General features: G+C 56.3%; 2 protein-coding genes across 6 annotated transcripts in view; one reads left to right on the forward strand and one right to left on the reverse strand.

Annotated features, from left to right (window-relative positions):
• SLC5A10 (solute carrier family 5 member 10) overlaps nt 1–14,618 on the reverse strand; it is a 70,590-nt gene that overhangs the window by 12,946 nt on the left and 43,026 nt on the right. The window lies entirely within an intron of this gene.
• The window catches only part of FAM83G (family with sequence similarity 83 member G), a 32,615-nt gene continuing 20,040 nt past the window's right edge, over nt 2,044–14,618 (forward strand). The window contains exons 1-2 of one of the 2 annotated variants that reach the window (XM_049874701.1): nt 2,044–2,381; nt 2,608–3,285. In XM_049874701.1, coding sequence (XP_049730658.1) covers nt 2,764–3,285 — 522 coding nt within the window. In that variant the 5' untranslated portion in view covers nt 2,044–2,381; nt 2,608–2,763. The remainder of the gene's footprint in view (nt 2,382–2,607; nt 3,286–14,618) is intronic. The other variant, XM_049874700.1, reaches the window with a different exon arrangement.

Raw genomic sequence — 14,618 nt, forward strand, 5'->3', positions numbered from 1 at the left:
CCCATGCGTTACAGAGTAGAACTGCCCCATAAGGTTTTACAGAAGCAGATCACCAGGCCTTTCTTCCCCGGTGCCACTGGGCAGGTTCAAACCACCAAACTTTAGATTAGTAGTTGAGTGCAAACCGTTCGTGCCACCGAAGGACCTCCATGCAAAACAAAACAGAACAAACTACCGATACATGCAAGAACCTGGATGAATCTTCGGAGAATTGTGCTGAGTGAAAAAAGTCGGTTTCAAAAAGTTGTTTTGCTAGCTGCCATCTAGTCAGCCCAGACTCATGGCGACCCCATGCACAACAGGACTGGACTGTCGTGATCCACAGGATTTTCACTGGCTGATTTTTAGATCTAGGCTGCAGGCCTTTTTTCCTAGTCCATCTTAGTCTGGAAGCTCCACTGAAACCTGCTCAGGATCATAGCAACACCAAAGCCTCCACCGACAGGTGAGTGGTGGCTGCACGTGAAGTGCACTGGCAGGGAATCAAACCTGGGTCTCCTACATGGCAGGCAAGAATTCTACCACTGAACCTCACTGCCCTCATTCCAAAAGGTTATGTACTGTATGTTCTGTGTATAGGACTTTCTTAAAATTATTGTGATGAGAACACATTAGCCATTGCCAGGCGTTAGGAATAGTGGGGGGAGAGGAGGTGTGGGTATAGCTATAAAGAGGTTGCACAAAGGAGATCTTTGTGGTGCTAGAATAATTCTGTATCTTGATGGTGATAATGGTGACACAAATGTACACCATGTGATACAATGGCATAGAACTACACACACAAACACACCACCTGAGTGCATGTAAACAGATGCTGTGCAAGTAAGCTTTGTGGTTATACTAGTATCAGTTCCCTGGCTGTGATATTTTACTGTAGTTCTGCAAGATATTACCATCGGGGGGAAGACTTGGTTAAAGGGGTACATGGGACCTCCCTGTTTTTTTTTTTTAACTTCCTGTGACTCTGTAGTTATTGGCAGGTAGCTGTAGTGGTGGACAGGTCCGAGCCCTTTCAGCTCTGAGAGCCTGGGCTCCCTTTATGAGCCCTGGAGCCTCTGTGCAGTGGTGGGAACAAAGTAGAAACTGAGGCTTAGTGAGGGTCTTGCCCTGGGTCTGCAATGGCAGGAGGGGCCATGAATCAGGCTGCAGGACTCCAGTCCTGGTCTTGCCCTGTAATCGACTCCCTTCACTGTCTGAGGACAGGAGAGGATGCATGCATGGACCTTGGAGGGGCTAGGGCCACTCTGGGGCCAGGGTGGGGCTGTTGGCTTGAGGTTTAAAAGTTCAGTGATGGGGACTACTGGGGTGTTGGGGCAGTCAATGCTCAGGGCAGGAGAGGTCTGGGGTGGACCGGCAGCTGCTGGACAGGTGGAAGGTGAGGAAGGTCCAACTCCAGCTCAGACCTGGGGGAGGGGGTTCATGGGCACAAGACCTAGAGATGTCCCTAGCCAGCTCTCTACAGCACAAAGCAGTGTCCTTACCCCCTTCTTCCCCCCATTCAGGGCGATCCAGGGGAGCGGAGGGGGCCGAGAGGGCAGGGCTGGCCTGGCAGGCGCCTAGCAGACATCTGAGGCACGCAAAGGCAGGGTGGGGGCCGCTTGCCGGGTGAGGTTTAATGGGCTTTGCTGTCCCCACCCTGGCAGCCTGCCTTCAGATGTGGCCCCCCACACCTCCTATAACCAGGGTCCCAAGCCCTGGGGACGCGGGGCAGACAGCCGGCCTGCCCCACCCGCGGTTCACTTTTGGCTGTTTTCAGCAATGCAGGACCAGCCCCTGGTGACCCCGCCCAGCACAGCCCACTCTGTGAAGACACCTGAGGTGGCGACAGACCTTGCCGTACCCCAGCCGGGGGAGCTCCCAGCCCAATATCCCCACCCTGCTTCCACAACTAGACGGCCGCGGGGCTTTTCAGAATTCGGGCGCCGGGATGGGGACCGCGAAGGATTGGGGGCGCGACCCCGCCAAATGTCCGCGGGTTTCTGTTGGGAGTGAATCAGCTTCCGGCTTCACCCCGGCGGCACGTGACCGCAGGTGGCGGGCTGGGCGGCCCTGACTCACCACAGCCTTAGCACCTCCGGCCGCCTCCCTGCCCGCCTCCGGGTTAGCGAGCCGACCCTCCCAGCCGCGACCCAGCCCCGCCGCCGCCCTTCCGGCCCAGGCCCCTCGCGAAACCGGCCGCCCCCCGAAAGGCCCACGGATTGCCGAACCCAAGCGCCCTGCACTTAAGACCCCTCACTTCCCCTAGCCACCGTAATGCGGGGCCCCCCAGAGCAGAAAAGCCGGTGAGGGGCTCCTGCCTCCCAGCTTCGGGAACTTTTGAGAAGTTCGGAGCCTGTCCTGGTCCTGCCAGAAGTCGCTTAGGACATCCTCGACAGCTCCAGGTACCCCGACCCTGGGACCTGTCGCTCCCCCCCTCGGCCCCGCCCCCCACGGTGTCCCTCAGCCCTGCTCCGACCCCTCCCTTTTCCTCGCAGCCTGGTGTCCCTCAGCGCGGCCCCCCCCACTCCTCGCCCCGCCCCCCCACCGTGTCCCTCAGCCCCGCCCGCCCCCAACTCCTTCCGCCCCTGGTCCCGCCCGCCCGCCCTCTGACCTGCGTCGCTCACCTAGTCTCCCTTGGCAGACTCCATGGACAGAAGCGCAGAGTCGGCCGCGAGGCCCTGGAGCGTGCTGTGCGCCCCGGCCAGCGCCCGGAACTAGGATCCGACCAGCCCGGCTCGCCTTTCCCCCTCTTACCCCCCGCAGAAGCTCCGGGCAGGTGGCACCATGGCCTTCTCCCAGGTGCAATGTCTGGACGACAGCCACGTCAACTGGCGGTCCAGCGAGTCCAAGCCCGAGTTCTTCTATAGCGAGGAGCAGCGGCTGGCGCTGGAAGCCCTAGCGGCGCGCGGCCCCGAAGCCTTCTACGAGGTGCTGAAGCGGGAAAATATCCGCGACTTCCTCTCGGAGTTGGAGCTCCAGCGCATCCTGGAGACCATCGAGGTGTACGACCCCGGCTCCGAGGACCCGCGGGGCGCAGGCGGGCTCCGGGGGCCCGAGGACGCCAGCGGCGAGGGCGAGCGGGCCAGCGGGGCAGGCGGCGGCGCCCCCACCGAGACAGAGCCGCTGCCCTCGCTGGAGTACTGGCCCCAGAAGTCGGACCGCTCCATCCCCCAGCTGGACCTGGGTTGGCCGGACACCATCGCCTACCGCGGCGTGACGCGGGCCAGCGTCTATATGCAGCCCCCCATCGACGGGCAGGCCCACATCAAGGAGGTGGTGCGCAAGATGATCAGCCAGGCCCAGAAGGTGAGGAGCGCTGGGCCAGTGGGCCGGCCCCAAGGTTACACCAATGCCTGGGATACATGCTAACTCAGAGCCCAGCACGGGGTCCCAAAGCTGTGCCCGAGGTCCCCTTGGGCCTCCCCGGAGAAGAGTTCCTCTCTGACTTTATGGGATTCCTCAGTTTCTTTACAGAGAGGGACGTTGCTTGTGTTCTCTGGAAGTGACCCTGGGCTGTCCCTCTCTCAAAGGGGGGGGGGGGGTTGGGCAGGGTGGTCTGTTTTTCCCAGATCTGGAGAGCAAATTCCCAGAGGTATATGCCTTCGTGGGGTAGGCTGGGGAAGAATTGGAACTTCCTTTATCTCTCATCTCACTTAGGATTGCTCTCATTCACCCTTGAGAAGCAGGAGCCTTACAGAACACCCCCCCCCCCCCCCCCCCCCCCCCCCCCCGCCTCCGCGAGCTCTTTGGTGTTGCTTCTGTTGGTTTGGAGGGAGTTTGGCGTGGGGGTGGGGTAGTCATGCTGATTGAGAAGAGGCCTGAGTTCATCTGAGGCTGGTCTGAAGGTCAGCCTGGAGTTCACATATGGCTCTTTCTTGGCGGTTCAGTGTGACTGAGAGCCAGTTGGTTACCCTCTCTGAGCTTTTCCTTGAGCTTTGCAACAGCAGGGACTTTCCAGGCTGGGATGCAGGGTGCAGGTGTGGCATGGTTCTCAGCGGTGGAAGTGGAAGCGGAGGCAGTGCAGCCAGGTATTGTCCACCTGGGTTGAATTTTGCCACTGGGAGGGACCTCCCCTTTGCTACCCCTGCCAGGCTGTGAGGGACCCACGACAGTGTCCTGAGTGTGGGTGGCCATCCTCTGCTGAAACCCTTGCACACGTTCTGTGACAGGATGCTCACCACTAGCAGGGACACGCAGGCTGAGTGAGTGCTGCTTCTGCAGGTCAGTGTCTTTTCATGGTGCCGTGGTTTCAAAGCACATCTGTGTTGAGATGGATTCTGAAGCCAGGTCTGGGCTCAGTAGAGAGTAGTGACTGATTAGCAATGTCTGTCCTGGCCTTGGGTTGTGGGGTGAGGTATTCCCAACTGAGTTTCTTTCCTTCACTGCCAGGGGAGTAAGCAGGTCCAGAGTGGGGCAGTTACTTGCTGTGTGGCCCACCCTGATTAACTGACGGGCCTGAGGGAACTCTTGGGCAGAGAAACCACAAGTAGGTCTGGAGCTGAGGTGGCCACGGCTCAGATTTCTGGAAAGGCCAAGTCCTTGTTCCAAGAGGGGCCAGATGAGTCAGATAGCCCAGGTCAAGGAGCTTGACTCTCAGCCTGCCCCTCTCCCAACTTGCTGGCCAACTCCAGGCAGCTTTGGGGCTTCGGTTTTCTGGTCTGTAAAATGGGGGCAATGAAGATAAAAGCTGTGTCTTTGAGCTGTTGTGATGATGGAATCAGGTGATGAGAGTGAGGAGGAGGAGGGGACTTTCATAGTCTTCTGGTTGCATAACCTGTCCCACACCTCCTGTGAGGTAGGAAGGCACACTGCTGATGTTGGGGCCTGGTGGGGGATGGCCCTGGCGCAAGGTCATAGAACCCAGTCCCCTGGAAGGGCCTGCTGGGATCCCATTATCTAGTCTCTGCCGCCATATTAAAGGTGGGGAAACTGTGGCCCTGCTGGAGTATGACTTGCTGTGCCAGAGCTCCTCCTCGATGACCTTCCTCCCCACTAGCAGTAGGAAGGAGGCAGACACAAGATCCCAGTTTGGCATGGGAACAACATGGGAAGGGTCTTATCGCCCCCAGACAGAAAGACAGATGGCCTGGCCTAGTGATGGAGCCAGATAGGGGTGCCTGGGGCTGGACTCTGCCCTTGTGGCCTCCCGCTGCCACCTCCTCGCACGTTTCTGGCCAGAGCTGAGGCTCAGCCCATGCCGTCCTTTGGGTCCCCATAACCTTTTTTACTTCCAGCAAAAGCCCCACAAGGTTATTACTGTTGTCTGCCTAAGCCATATAGCCAGAAGTAGATCCAGATTTGAACCCAGGCTCCTGGGAGCCTCATTCAGGGCCTCCTGCAGCCTCTCTGCAGGTGGGCACTGCCCTCCCTGGCTCCGTGCCTTGGGGGGGGTACCTCCCGGGGCTCACTCTCTGAGACTGCCTCCGACCCCAGACAGCATTGCTCCTGTGGGGAGTCTGGAAAGCCTGGTCCAATCAGGATGGGTGGGAGGGACGGAGGCCTGGCCACTCGACCCCAGACAGCATTGCTCCTGTGGGGAGTCTGGAAAGCCTGGTCCAATCAGGATGGGTGGGAGGGACGGAGGCCTGGCCACTCGTAGTACAGATGGGGACACTGAGGCACCGAGGAGAGTGGCATGCCGAGCCACCACGTGTTTCCCGGCCATGTCCGTCCAAGCCCTGTGGGGACCTGTGGCTGTTCTGTGTGTGCGTAGGAGGGCTCTAATAACACTACCTGTTTACTGAGTGCTTGGCACTTTATAATCTCAGAAGGTGTTATCTGCCTCATTTTTCAGAGGTAGAAACTGAGGCCCAACTGGTTAGTCCCTGCCCAAAGGGCACCCAGCTTGTTCCTGAGTGGAGGGGCAGGAACCAGGCTGTGTTGCCCCCAGACTCTGGGCGTGGGCCCTTCTACCCAGCCCCTGGTAGGGCACAGCAGCAGGCAGGGCCAGGAGGGCAGCAGACCAGGCTGCCTGCAGTTACCCCAACTTCCACCTCTGGCTGCTTCCCAGGCTTGCAGGGTCGAGTCACTGCCCTGATGAATGCTGACAGGGCACTTTGCCTGCCTACTTGCCCACCAGGAGTTTCCCCTGCCTTCTCTCTCCTCCTGAGTTGCCTCTCATCCCCTTGCCCCTGCCTCCTCCTCCTGTCCCGAGTATGCAGGGAGAATGTCCTCCCAGGTGCCCAGAATGGGGACTCCACTGTGCTAGTCCCCAAACTGAATACTGGTCCTTCCCCACCTGGGGCATTGGGCTGGCTGCTGGCGCTGAGTCAGGTGGCCCGCCTGCCAGCTTCTCACCCTGCCCTGTGTCAGCATGACAGGAAGACCCTGGGGCAGGGAAGTGACACAGCATCTCTCAGCCACGCCAACTTGACTGCTGGGAGGGGCTGTGTTCACATCAGGACTGCCACCAGGCCCCCCATCCCTAAAAGTCTTGAACGAGTGGGAAAGGAGTGAACAAGGAGCCAAGAGTGCTGGAGTCAGGTCCCTGCTCTGCCCCCCGCCTTGCTGTGTGAACTGGAACAAGCCCAGTTCCTCTTTGAGCCCTGGTTATCACATCCGTAAAGTGGATACAGATGTTGGAGACTACGAAGGGTCCTTTCCACCCTGACATCCTGCTGTGCTATGGTCTAGACTTCTCTCCACTCAGGGACAGGCAGGTCCTAGGTCTGACTCCAACTGGCTACGCAGTCCTGAGCAGGCAGCTCGACCTCTCTGAGCCACCATCCAGCCCCAGGAGCTCTGGCCCTCTGAAAGGGAAGGTAACTGCATGTCTGAGCCAGACTCCTTCTCACCTGCCTGCGTTTCCAGCTAGTGCTGGGTGCTGGATGCTTCCCCTCCCCCCACCCCCTAGGAGCTGATGACTTATCTGGGGAAAAACCTGGTGGGGGGTTCCAGCTGCATACCAGAGGCTGGGCCTGTATCATCACGCCTGGGAGGCTGTCTGCTCTCGCTCCTGTGGCAGCCTCAACAGAGAGGTGAGGCTGGGCTAAGGAGGGGCTGCCACAGAGGAAAAGGGTAGAGATGCCTACTAGGTTGCTCTTTCTCCAGATACTGAAACCCTCCCACCGCCACAACATGGGGCAGGACCCCTGGCACCCCTGGCAGGTCCACTGCCCCAGGTGTTACTAGAGCCCAGATCTCATGCCTGGCTGCCTGTTAGCCAGAGCCTGGGATTGGATGCCCAGAGGAGTATTTCTGGCCCAAGGCCACATAGCTAGGAAGGGCCTTCTGAAACCCAGTTTCACAGAGCCAGTGAGCCCACGTCTTTCCTGTGAGGCCCCCTGCCTTCGTATACTGAAGTCCTGGCTGGTAGCTTGGCTCCAGAAGAATAAAAGCAGCTTAACAAGGCATTTATTAAATGCCAACGATGTGCCAGGTGCTGAGCAGACACTTTACCTGCATTGTTGAATCCTCATAACAACTCTATAAAGTGGGCGTTGTCTCCATTGTTCAGGTGAGGATACTGAGGCTGGTCAGGGCTCAGAGAGGGTGGATAACTTGCTTGAGGTCACAAAGCTGGTAACTTGTAGAGCCTAGACCAGAACTCAGGTCTGTAGGCCCTGGAGCCCCTTCCCCTTCCCTGGAGAAGCACCCGCTGTTCCTCCTGAGCTCTGGCTTTTAATGGAGCATCCGAGCCCCGTCCTGGCCCCTGCCAGGCTCCGGACAGTGAAAGAATTTTTGCGAGGCTGCATTTCCCCATCAGGCATCCAGACACCAGGCTGTCCAGTGGGGAGTGCCTGGAAGGGAGCTACCACCAGTCCCTGCAGGTCCTCCTGGGGCCCGTGAGAGAGGGCTCTTGCTTTACCCCTCGGCCAGAGTCCAGGACTGCCCCCAACACGTGAGAGGCCCGAGAGGTGGCCCAGTCAGCTGCCCTTGAGTGCAGGGCCCGCAAGGGGTGCGTGGCCCACAGGCCTGTGCACAGGATGGGAGTTGCCGGTGGTGGCCTGCCCTGACAAGACCCAGCCCCAGCCCCAGGCCCTCACCTGTCAGGGTGGGAACCCTCTGATATCATTCATCCAGGGCTGGCTCCTGCCTCCAGAGGCTTCCTACCTGACTGCGTTTGCATCTTAATGGAGAGTATTAGGGAGAGCAGGCCTGCCAAGGAAACATCAGCCCCTTTGGGCCCTTTTGAGCCTGGTGCGCACTCCGCCATGCTCAGCATGACCAGCAGGGGAGGCAGCTGGGTCATGCCCTATAGCCCGATCACACGCCTCACACGCCGGCCCCAGCCTGGCAGGTGCTGGCCTGGATGGGCTGCATCGCCCTCCCGCATGAGTCCAGATAACCCCCCAGGCTTAGGGATCTTCCCGGGTGTGGTGGGAAGATGGGCTTTGGCATCACAGGGACCCAGACTGACCCCCCACTCTGCTGCTTTTCCCGCCTTGGCCATCCTGGGATAGTTTCTTCTTCCTCAGTGCCCAGGTGAGGCTACTGCCTGCTTCATAAAGTCGTGATGAGATTTAAATAGAAAAAGAGGTATCTAAAGCACTCAGCATGGCATCCAGCATATAGCTGGCATTCAGTTATGCCAGTTCTCATCCTTCCCTCTCTGCATCCATACCCTTCCCCTGAGAGCCTCTCCAGAAGTAGTCTGGGTTGAGAAGTGGTGAGCTCCATGTCCTGGGAGATATTCAAGCAGGGGCTTGGTAGAATGGGGTAGAGAGGATATCAGGTAACCCAGGGGCCTCAGCCCTGCCCTGGCTCACTGTGTGACCTTGGGCAAGTCCTTTCCAGGCCTGGCCTTTGGGGGAGGGGATCAGGATTCTCTGTGATCCCACAGCTGTGGATAGCATTTGGACAGTAGGCTTTTAGAGGCTTTCAAATCTATGGCTCTGAGATTTCCCAGTTGGAAAGTTCTCTGCTTATGCCGTTCCCTGACTGCGGAGGGTCTCGTTGGCTGGCTTCTGCGTTGTTAGGCCTGGAAGCTTGGAGGATTTGAGGCCCTTGGGGCCGACAGGAGGTGGGAAGGATCATGTCTTCTTGCTTCATGCACAGGTGCAGCCCTGGGCTTCGATGGCCTTGCCCCAAGCTCGGTGCCTCCTTGTCTCAGCAGCATTCCTGAGCGATAGAGGAGGCCCAGTGTCTATCTGGGGTGCTGGGCCCTCCTGGCCAGATGACTCTAGGTGTGACCGGTATGCTACTTGGCCCCGGGCACTGCAAAGTTTGGTGCTTTAGGAGGCATGAGCCTCCTTTAATTGGCCTTAATGAGGCTTCCATCATTAAGGTCCAGAGGGTGGGGAAGGTATTCACAGAACTCATGAACGTCAGAGGGGAAAGGGGTCTTGCAGGTCATTTAATCGTACTGCCAATTTTACTGACAAGAGAAACTGAGACTTAGAGTGGAGAAGTGACCTGCCTTAGGCCACCCAGGGAATGAGAGGCTGAGCCGGGAGGTCCAAGGGCATACCTTCCAGGCAGTTCTGATCGTCAGGTTTCAGGAGCAAAGGTGGGATCTGGGAGTGGTGGGTAGAGTCACAGCTAGGAATGTACACAGGATCCCCTCCCTGGGACAGGAGCCTATGAGCAGGAGGCCTCTGCCACTGGCTGACAGTGACTCCCCTCTGTGAAATGGGAGTGGTCATCCCTATCCCTCCTTGGTACCTGGAAAAGGACATATGGGTGTCAGCATGTTGGCCTTCTTACTCTGGCTTGGGTCAGCATTCCTTATCATGTACGCAGACTCTCTCCCCATTTACCCTGCGAGGGCAAGATAAGGCTGTTATATAAACTAGCCCTCATTCAGTGACAGGCCTTCAGAGGCACAGGATGGGCAAACATGGAGAGTGCCAGGAGCCAGTGGGGAGCACTGCCCACAGTGGTGCCAGCACTCCAGTTTCAGCTCCAGGGATCCCAGGAGGCCTCCGTAACTTCTAGGGGGCTTTCCCATTATTCTGCCAGCACCACTGGAATGTGGGGAGAGGGGAGAGGACCTTGTGAACATAGGAGAACTGAGGTGCTATGGCCAGATTTGTCGTGCCCTGCTGCTGGAGGAGGGGTCTATGGGGTAGGAGAGGAGCTCTTCCTGTCTCCATTCCACACCTGACACACCCCAGGAAGGGAAGGGGAGGGCTGAGCCTGAACCAGGCTGCTCCTCTGCCTCCACAAGGAGGGAGCTGCAGGCCTCTGGGGCCTTAGTTTCTCTATCTGTAGAAGGGATGGTAATAACTGCAGTACAGATCTGCTGGAGATGGATTCACTAAGCTATTGTGTGTCTGAGAAAGTCTTTGTTTTGCCTTTGATTTTGAGCGATATTTTCTTTGGGTATAGAATTCTAGGTTGACTTTTGTTCCATTTCAGTACTTCATAGATGTTGCTTCATTGTCTTCTGGTTTGCCTTGTTTCTGTGAAAAGTCTGCTGTCATCCTTGCTCCTTAGTACGTATAATGGTCTTTTTTCCCTCTGGCTACTTTGAAGAGTTTCTCTTTACTACTGGTTTTAAGCCATTTGATTGTCATGTGCCTTTAGGTGGTTTTATTCAAGACTCTTCTACGTGGAATTCGTTCAATTTCTTGGATGTGTGGATTTAATAGTTTTCATCAAATGTGGAAATGTTTTGGCCATTATTTTTCTCAAATGTGTTTCTGTCCCTCCCATGACCTTCTAAGTCTCCAATTATAGGTATGTTATACCACTTGAAGTTTACCCACAGCTCACTGATGTTCCGATCTTTTTTTTTTTTCAGTTTCTCTGTGTCATTTTGGATAGTATCTATTGATATATCTTCAAGTTCACTATTTTTTTTCTATAGTATCTAACCTGCTATTAATCCCATCCAGTGTATTTTTTCATCTCAAATGTTGTATTTTTACCTCTTGAGCTTCAGTTTGAGTCTTTTAAAAAAAATATCTTCCATGTCTGTACTTAAACTTTTGAACATATGGAATACACTTATAACTTTTCGTGTTTCTTTGTCTGCCCATTCTAACATCTGTAATTAGTTCTAGGTTGGTTTGATTGATTTTTCTCATGTGGGGTCATATATTCCTGTTTCTTGATGTGCCTGGTAATTCTTGATGTTATAAGGTGTTTTTTTTTTTTTTTTTTCTTTAAATATTCGAGGGCTTTGTTCTGGGATGCAATTAAGTTACTTGAAAACAGTTAAATGCTTCTGAGGGTAGCTTTTAAGCTTTATTAGGCAGGACCAGAGCAGACTTTATTCTAAGGTAAGGTTTGCCAAACTTTGGACCACAGGCCAAATCCAGCCTACTTCCTGCTTTTGTAGATAATGTTTAATTGGAACACAGACTCACACATTTGTTAATAGCTGCTTTCATGCTACAGCAGTTGAATAGTTGCATCAGAGACTTTATGGCCTGCAAAGCCTAAAATATTTACTGTTTGGCTCTTTACAGAAGAAGTTTGCTGATCCTTGGTCTAGGGCTTACTTGCCCCACTACTGAGACAGTGCCTTCTGAGGACTCTACTCCATGCCCTGTGTCTCAGGAGGTGTTTCTGCTCTGGCTGGTGGGAACATGAACTATTTCCTGGTCCTGTGTGACCACCAGCGATTGCTCCCTCTGCCCCTTTCCACCGGTTTTTTTTTTTTTTTTGTCCAGCCTCAGTAGTTTTCTCACATCCACGTGCTGGTCAGTTGTCACTGAAGACTCAAGGGGAACCCTCTGCCCATCTCTGGATTCTCTCCGTGCAGCTCTCTCCTCTCTAGCTGCCAAACTCTAAACCCTGTCTCCTGAACTCAGAGAAACCACTGGACTCCACCTGTGTTCCCCCTCCCTGTGCCATGGCCCAGGGGCTCTCTCTAGGCAGTGAGCTGGGCACCTAGGGCTTACCTTGTTTGTTTTCTCACTCTCAGGGACCTCAGGAATCACGGTGGTGCACTGCCTCTTGTCCATTATCTGAAAACCATTGTTTCATATGTCTTGTCTGGTTTTCTGTGGTGTAAGGCAAGAAGGTAAATCCAGTCTCTGTTTTTCTTTTGTGGCTGGAAATGCAAGTTGTATCCAGGATCTTTTGGTGGTCATTATCCAATTATCCCCGTTAAGATGGTCTGCAGAGCTCCCTGTGCCATTCCTGGGAGCAGCCTTCCCATCAGCCTTCTGGCTGGCATGAAGGGAAATGGGAAATGGGTGGGCTGATGATTCCTGGCCTGTCTATCCCAGAGGATGGAATAGGACCTGGGTTAGTGCGACAAGAGGAGGGAGATCAGGAGCAGCTGGCATTTCTTGAGCACTTACTCTCACAGGCGCTGTGTTGGATATCTGTCTCCCCTGTCTGTTTTGGAGCACTTGGAGATACAGGGCTTGGCCAGCTCTGGTCTGAGCCACCTCTGAGAATGTCAGTGGTCTGTAAGGTGTGAGGCAGGAGGAGCCATTTCAGAGGGTTGTCACCTTCCAGTGGGTCTAGGCCTTGGGGGGATGACACGCTCCTCAACTCCTTTGTTGTGGCATCTCCAGGAATGCAGACATGATACATATCACAACCAGATGGGTCAGAGCTATGACTGAGAGAAGCCTGGGTGGGAGGCACGCTCTGAGTAGGAATTTGAAGGATGGCCGGGGGAGGGAAATGGGAAGGCAGCTCAGCCAGGGGAACAGTATGTGCAGAGGCCTGGGGGCTTGAGGCAGGGTGTTTTAGGGAGGAAGGTCTATGGGGTCAGGCCCCTGGAGGAGAGAGGCTGCTGCTGAGGCTGGGCGCATACTGATGTGGGTCCCTTGTTCTTTAGGCCAGTGGTTTCCAACTGCACCTTCCCCCCATCCCCAGGCACTTCCATGGGGACCTGCTTTACCCGACTGCCCTCTGAATTCCCGTCTGTGGTCACAGAAAGGTTAGAAAACACTAGTTGTGGGTGCTGGGGTGCCACAGGCAGAGTGTCTGCACCTGGTGAGGCAGGGAGCCTGTGGTAATGGTGTAAGAGGGAGGCGGGGCTGTGGGGGCCAGGGACTTCCTCTCTGCAGCCTGTGGGTTTGGCTAGATACTCAGCTGGTCCAGACAGGCTGTGCTGGGCACCTGCGCATCCCTCAGCAGGACCTCAGAGCAGGACAGGCTCTTGGGCACCATGTCCACGTTCCCATTTGACAGATAGGAAACTGAGGCCCAGAGAAACAAGGCAGCCCACCTAAAGCCTGGAGCTTTAGCTCAGCTAAAGCCCAGAAACTCTAACTCTGGGTCCATCCATTCTTGGCTCGGGGGGCTCAGACTGCCACTGGGCTGTGGGGAGGACACCCCCTCTGGCTGACCCACAGCCCCTGCCCTATCCAGCCCAAGGCCAGCAGCAGTTCTTACAGGACTTGAGGCAGCAACTGTTGGAGTGTGGCAGCCACAGCGTGGGCATTCGCTCCTTTGTGGCCTAGACGCTGTCTTCCTGGTGGCCACCCAGATGCTAGAGGTGCTTATGGTGGGACCTTGGGCTGGTCCCCTCCCACTCTGGGCCATAGTTTCTGCAACCCTAACAGGGGGTAGTTGCCCATAGCTTGCCCCTTCCCAAGGATATTATGGGGATCTGAAACCATCAGGAGATTGGGGTGGAGGGCTGAGGAGGCCAGTACAGTGACCCAGCCAGAGGTAGCCTTGGCCCATGGGAGGGAAATGACCCCTGCTGGCATCTTCCCAGCTTTCGCCTGACCCACCTCTGCCCTGCGGGCCCTCCCTCTACCCTCCTCCCACTTCTCCTCAGTGTTACAGCAGCCCCCATACTTCCACCCCTGGGGCTAGGAATCAGGGGGCTGTCAAGGGAACCAGGCCCCTCCTGGGCCCTGGGGCTGCATTTTGGGGGACCCTGGACCTCTACAGACAGCTTCCTCCATCAGAAAAGCCTCCTAGGCTCCTTTCTTTGAGAGCTGGGCTGTGGCATCCAGGAACTAGGGGCTGGGAGCTCCCTGTCCACTGCTTGGGACACCAGGTCCTCGGGTATGAAGCCTCTGGGTCCCCTCACCCACAGACCTGCCCCCAGGCTGTACCTCCTGAGGAGCAGGCAGTTGGTACAGCCACTCATGTGGACTCAAGAGGGGCTGGCATGGCCTTAGCTGGTGCAGCCTCCTGACCCAGCCTCCCCTGCCCAGCTCTGACTCCTGTGGGAATGTGTGGGCATGGAGGCACAGGGTGTAGTGCCTCCAGGCAGGGCCAGCTGAGCCCTCCCCTTCCAGTCCTGGACATTTGAGCTGATAGACCTTAGAGATGAGCCAGGCCACACCCCCACCTGCCAGGTGGCAGATGGGGAAAATGAGGCCTGAAAGAGGCTGTGACTGGCCCCGGCTGCCTTGGCTCCTGGAGTGGCTCCGGGGCTGAGCCATCTATGCAGCTGTCTGTGGTTGGAGCTGCCTGCAGCTACACCATGCTTGACAGGCAGGGCCTCTGCCTGGACGAGTCAGTGTTCCAGGCAACTGGTGCCAGACAGACTGCTAGGCAAGGAAGGATCCCTCTGTGCCTCAGTGTCCTCATGTGTGTGGTGGGGGAGACGTGGTGTAATGGTCATCGGGCACAGCATGTGGCATGAGGGCTGGGCTGGCTCACACTGTCTCAAGCAGATGGCCCTGTGGGGGCCCAGGGCTCTGGTCATGATCATTTCCCATCTGCAAAATGAGGATGTGAGACAGGACTCGAGGGCCTCCAGAGACCTTCTGGCTCTGACTGGGGACCAGCCCACCTGGGCTGCCTGTCTGGGAGCTCCAGCCCTGCTCCAG

The sequence above is a fragment of the Elephas maximus genome, chromosome 2, assembly GCF_024166365.1.
Source record: "Elephas maximus indicus isolate mEleMax1 chromosome 2, mEleMax1 primary haplotype, whole genome shotgun sequence".
Classification (NCBI taxonomy): domain Eukaryota; kingdom Metazoa; phylum Chordata; class Mammalia; order Proboscidea; family Elephantidae; genus Elephas; species Elephas maximus.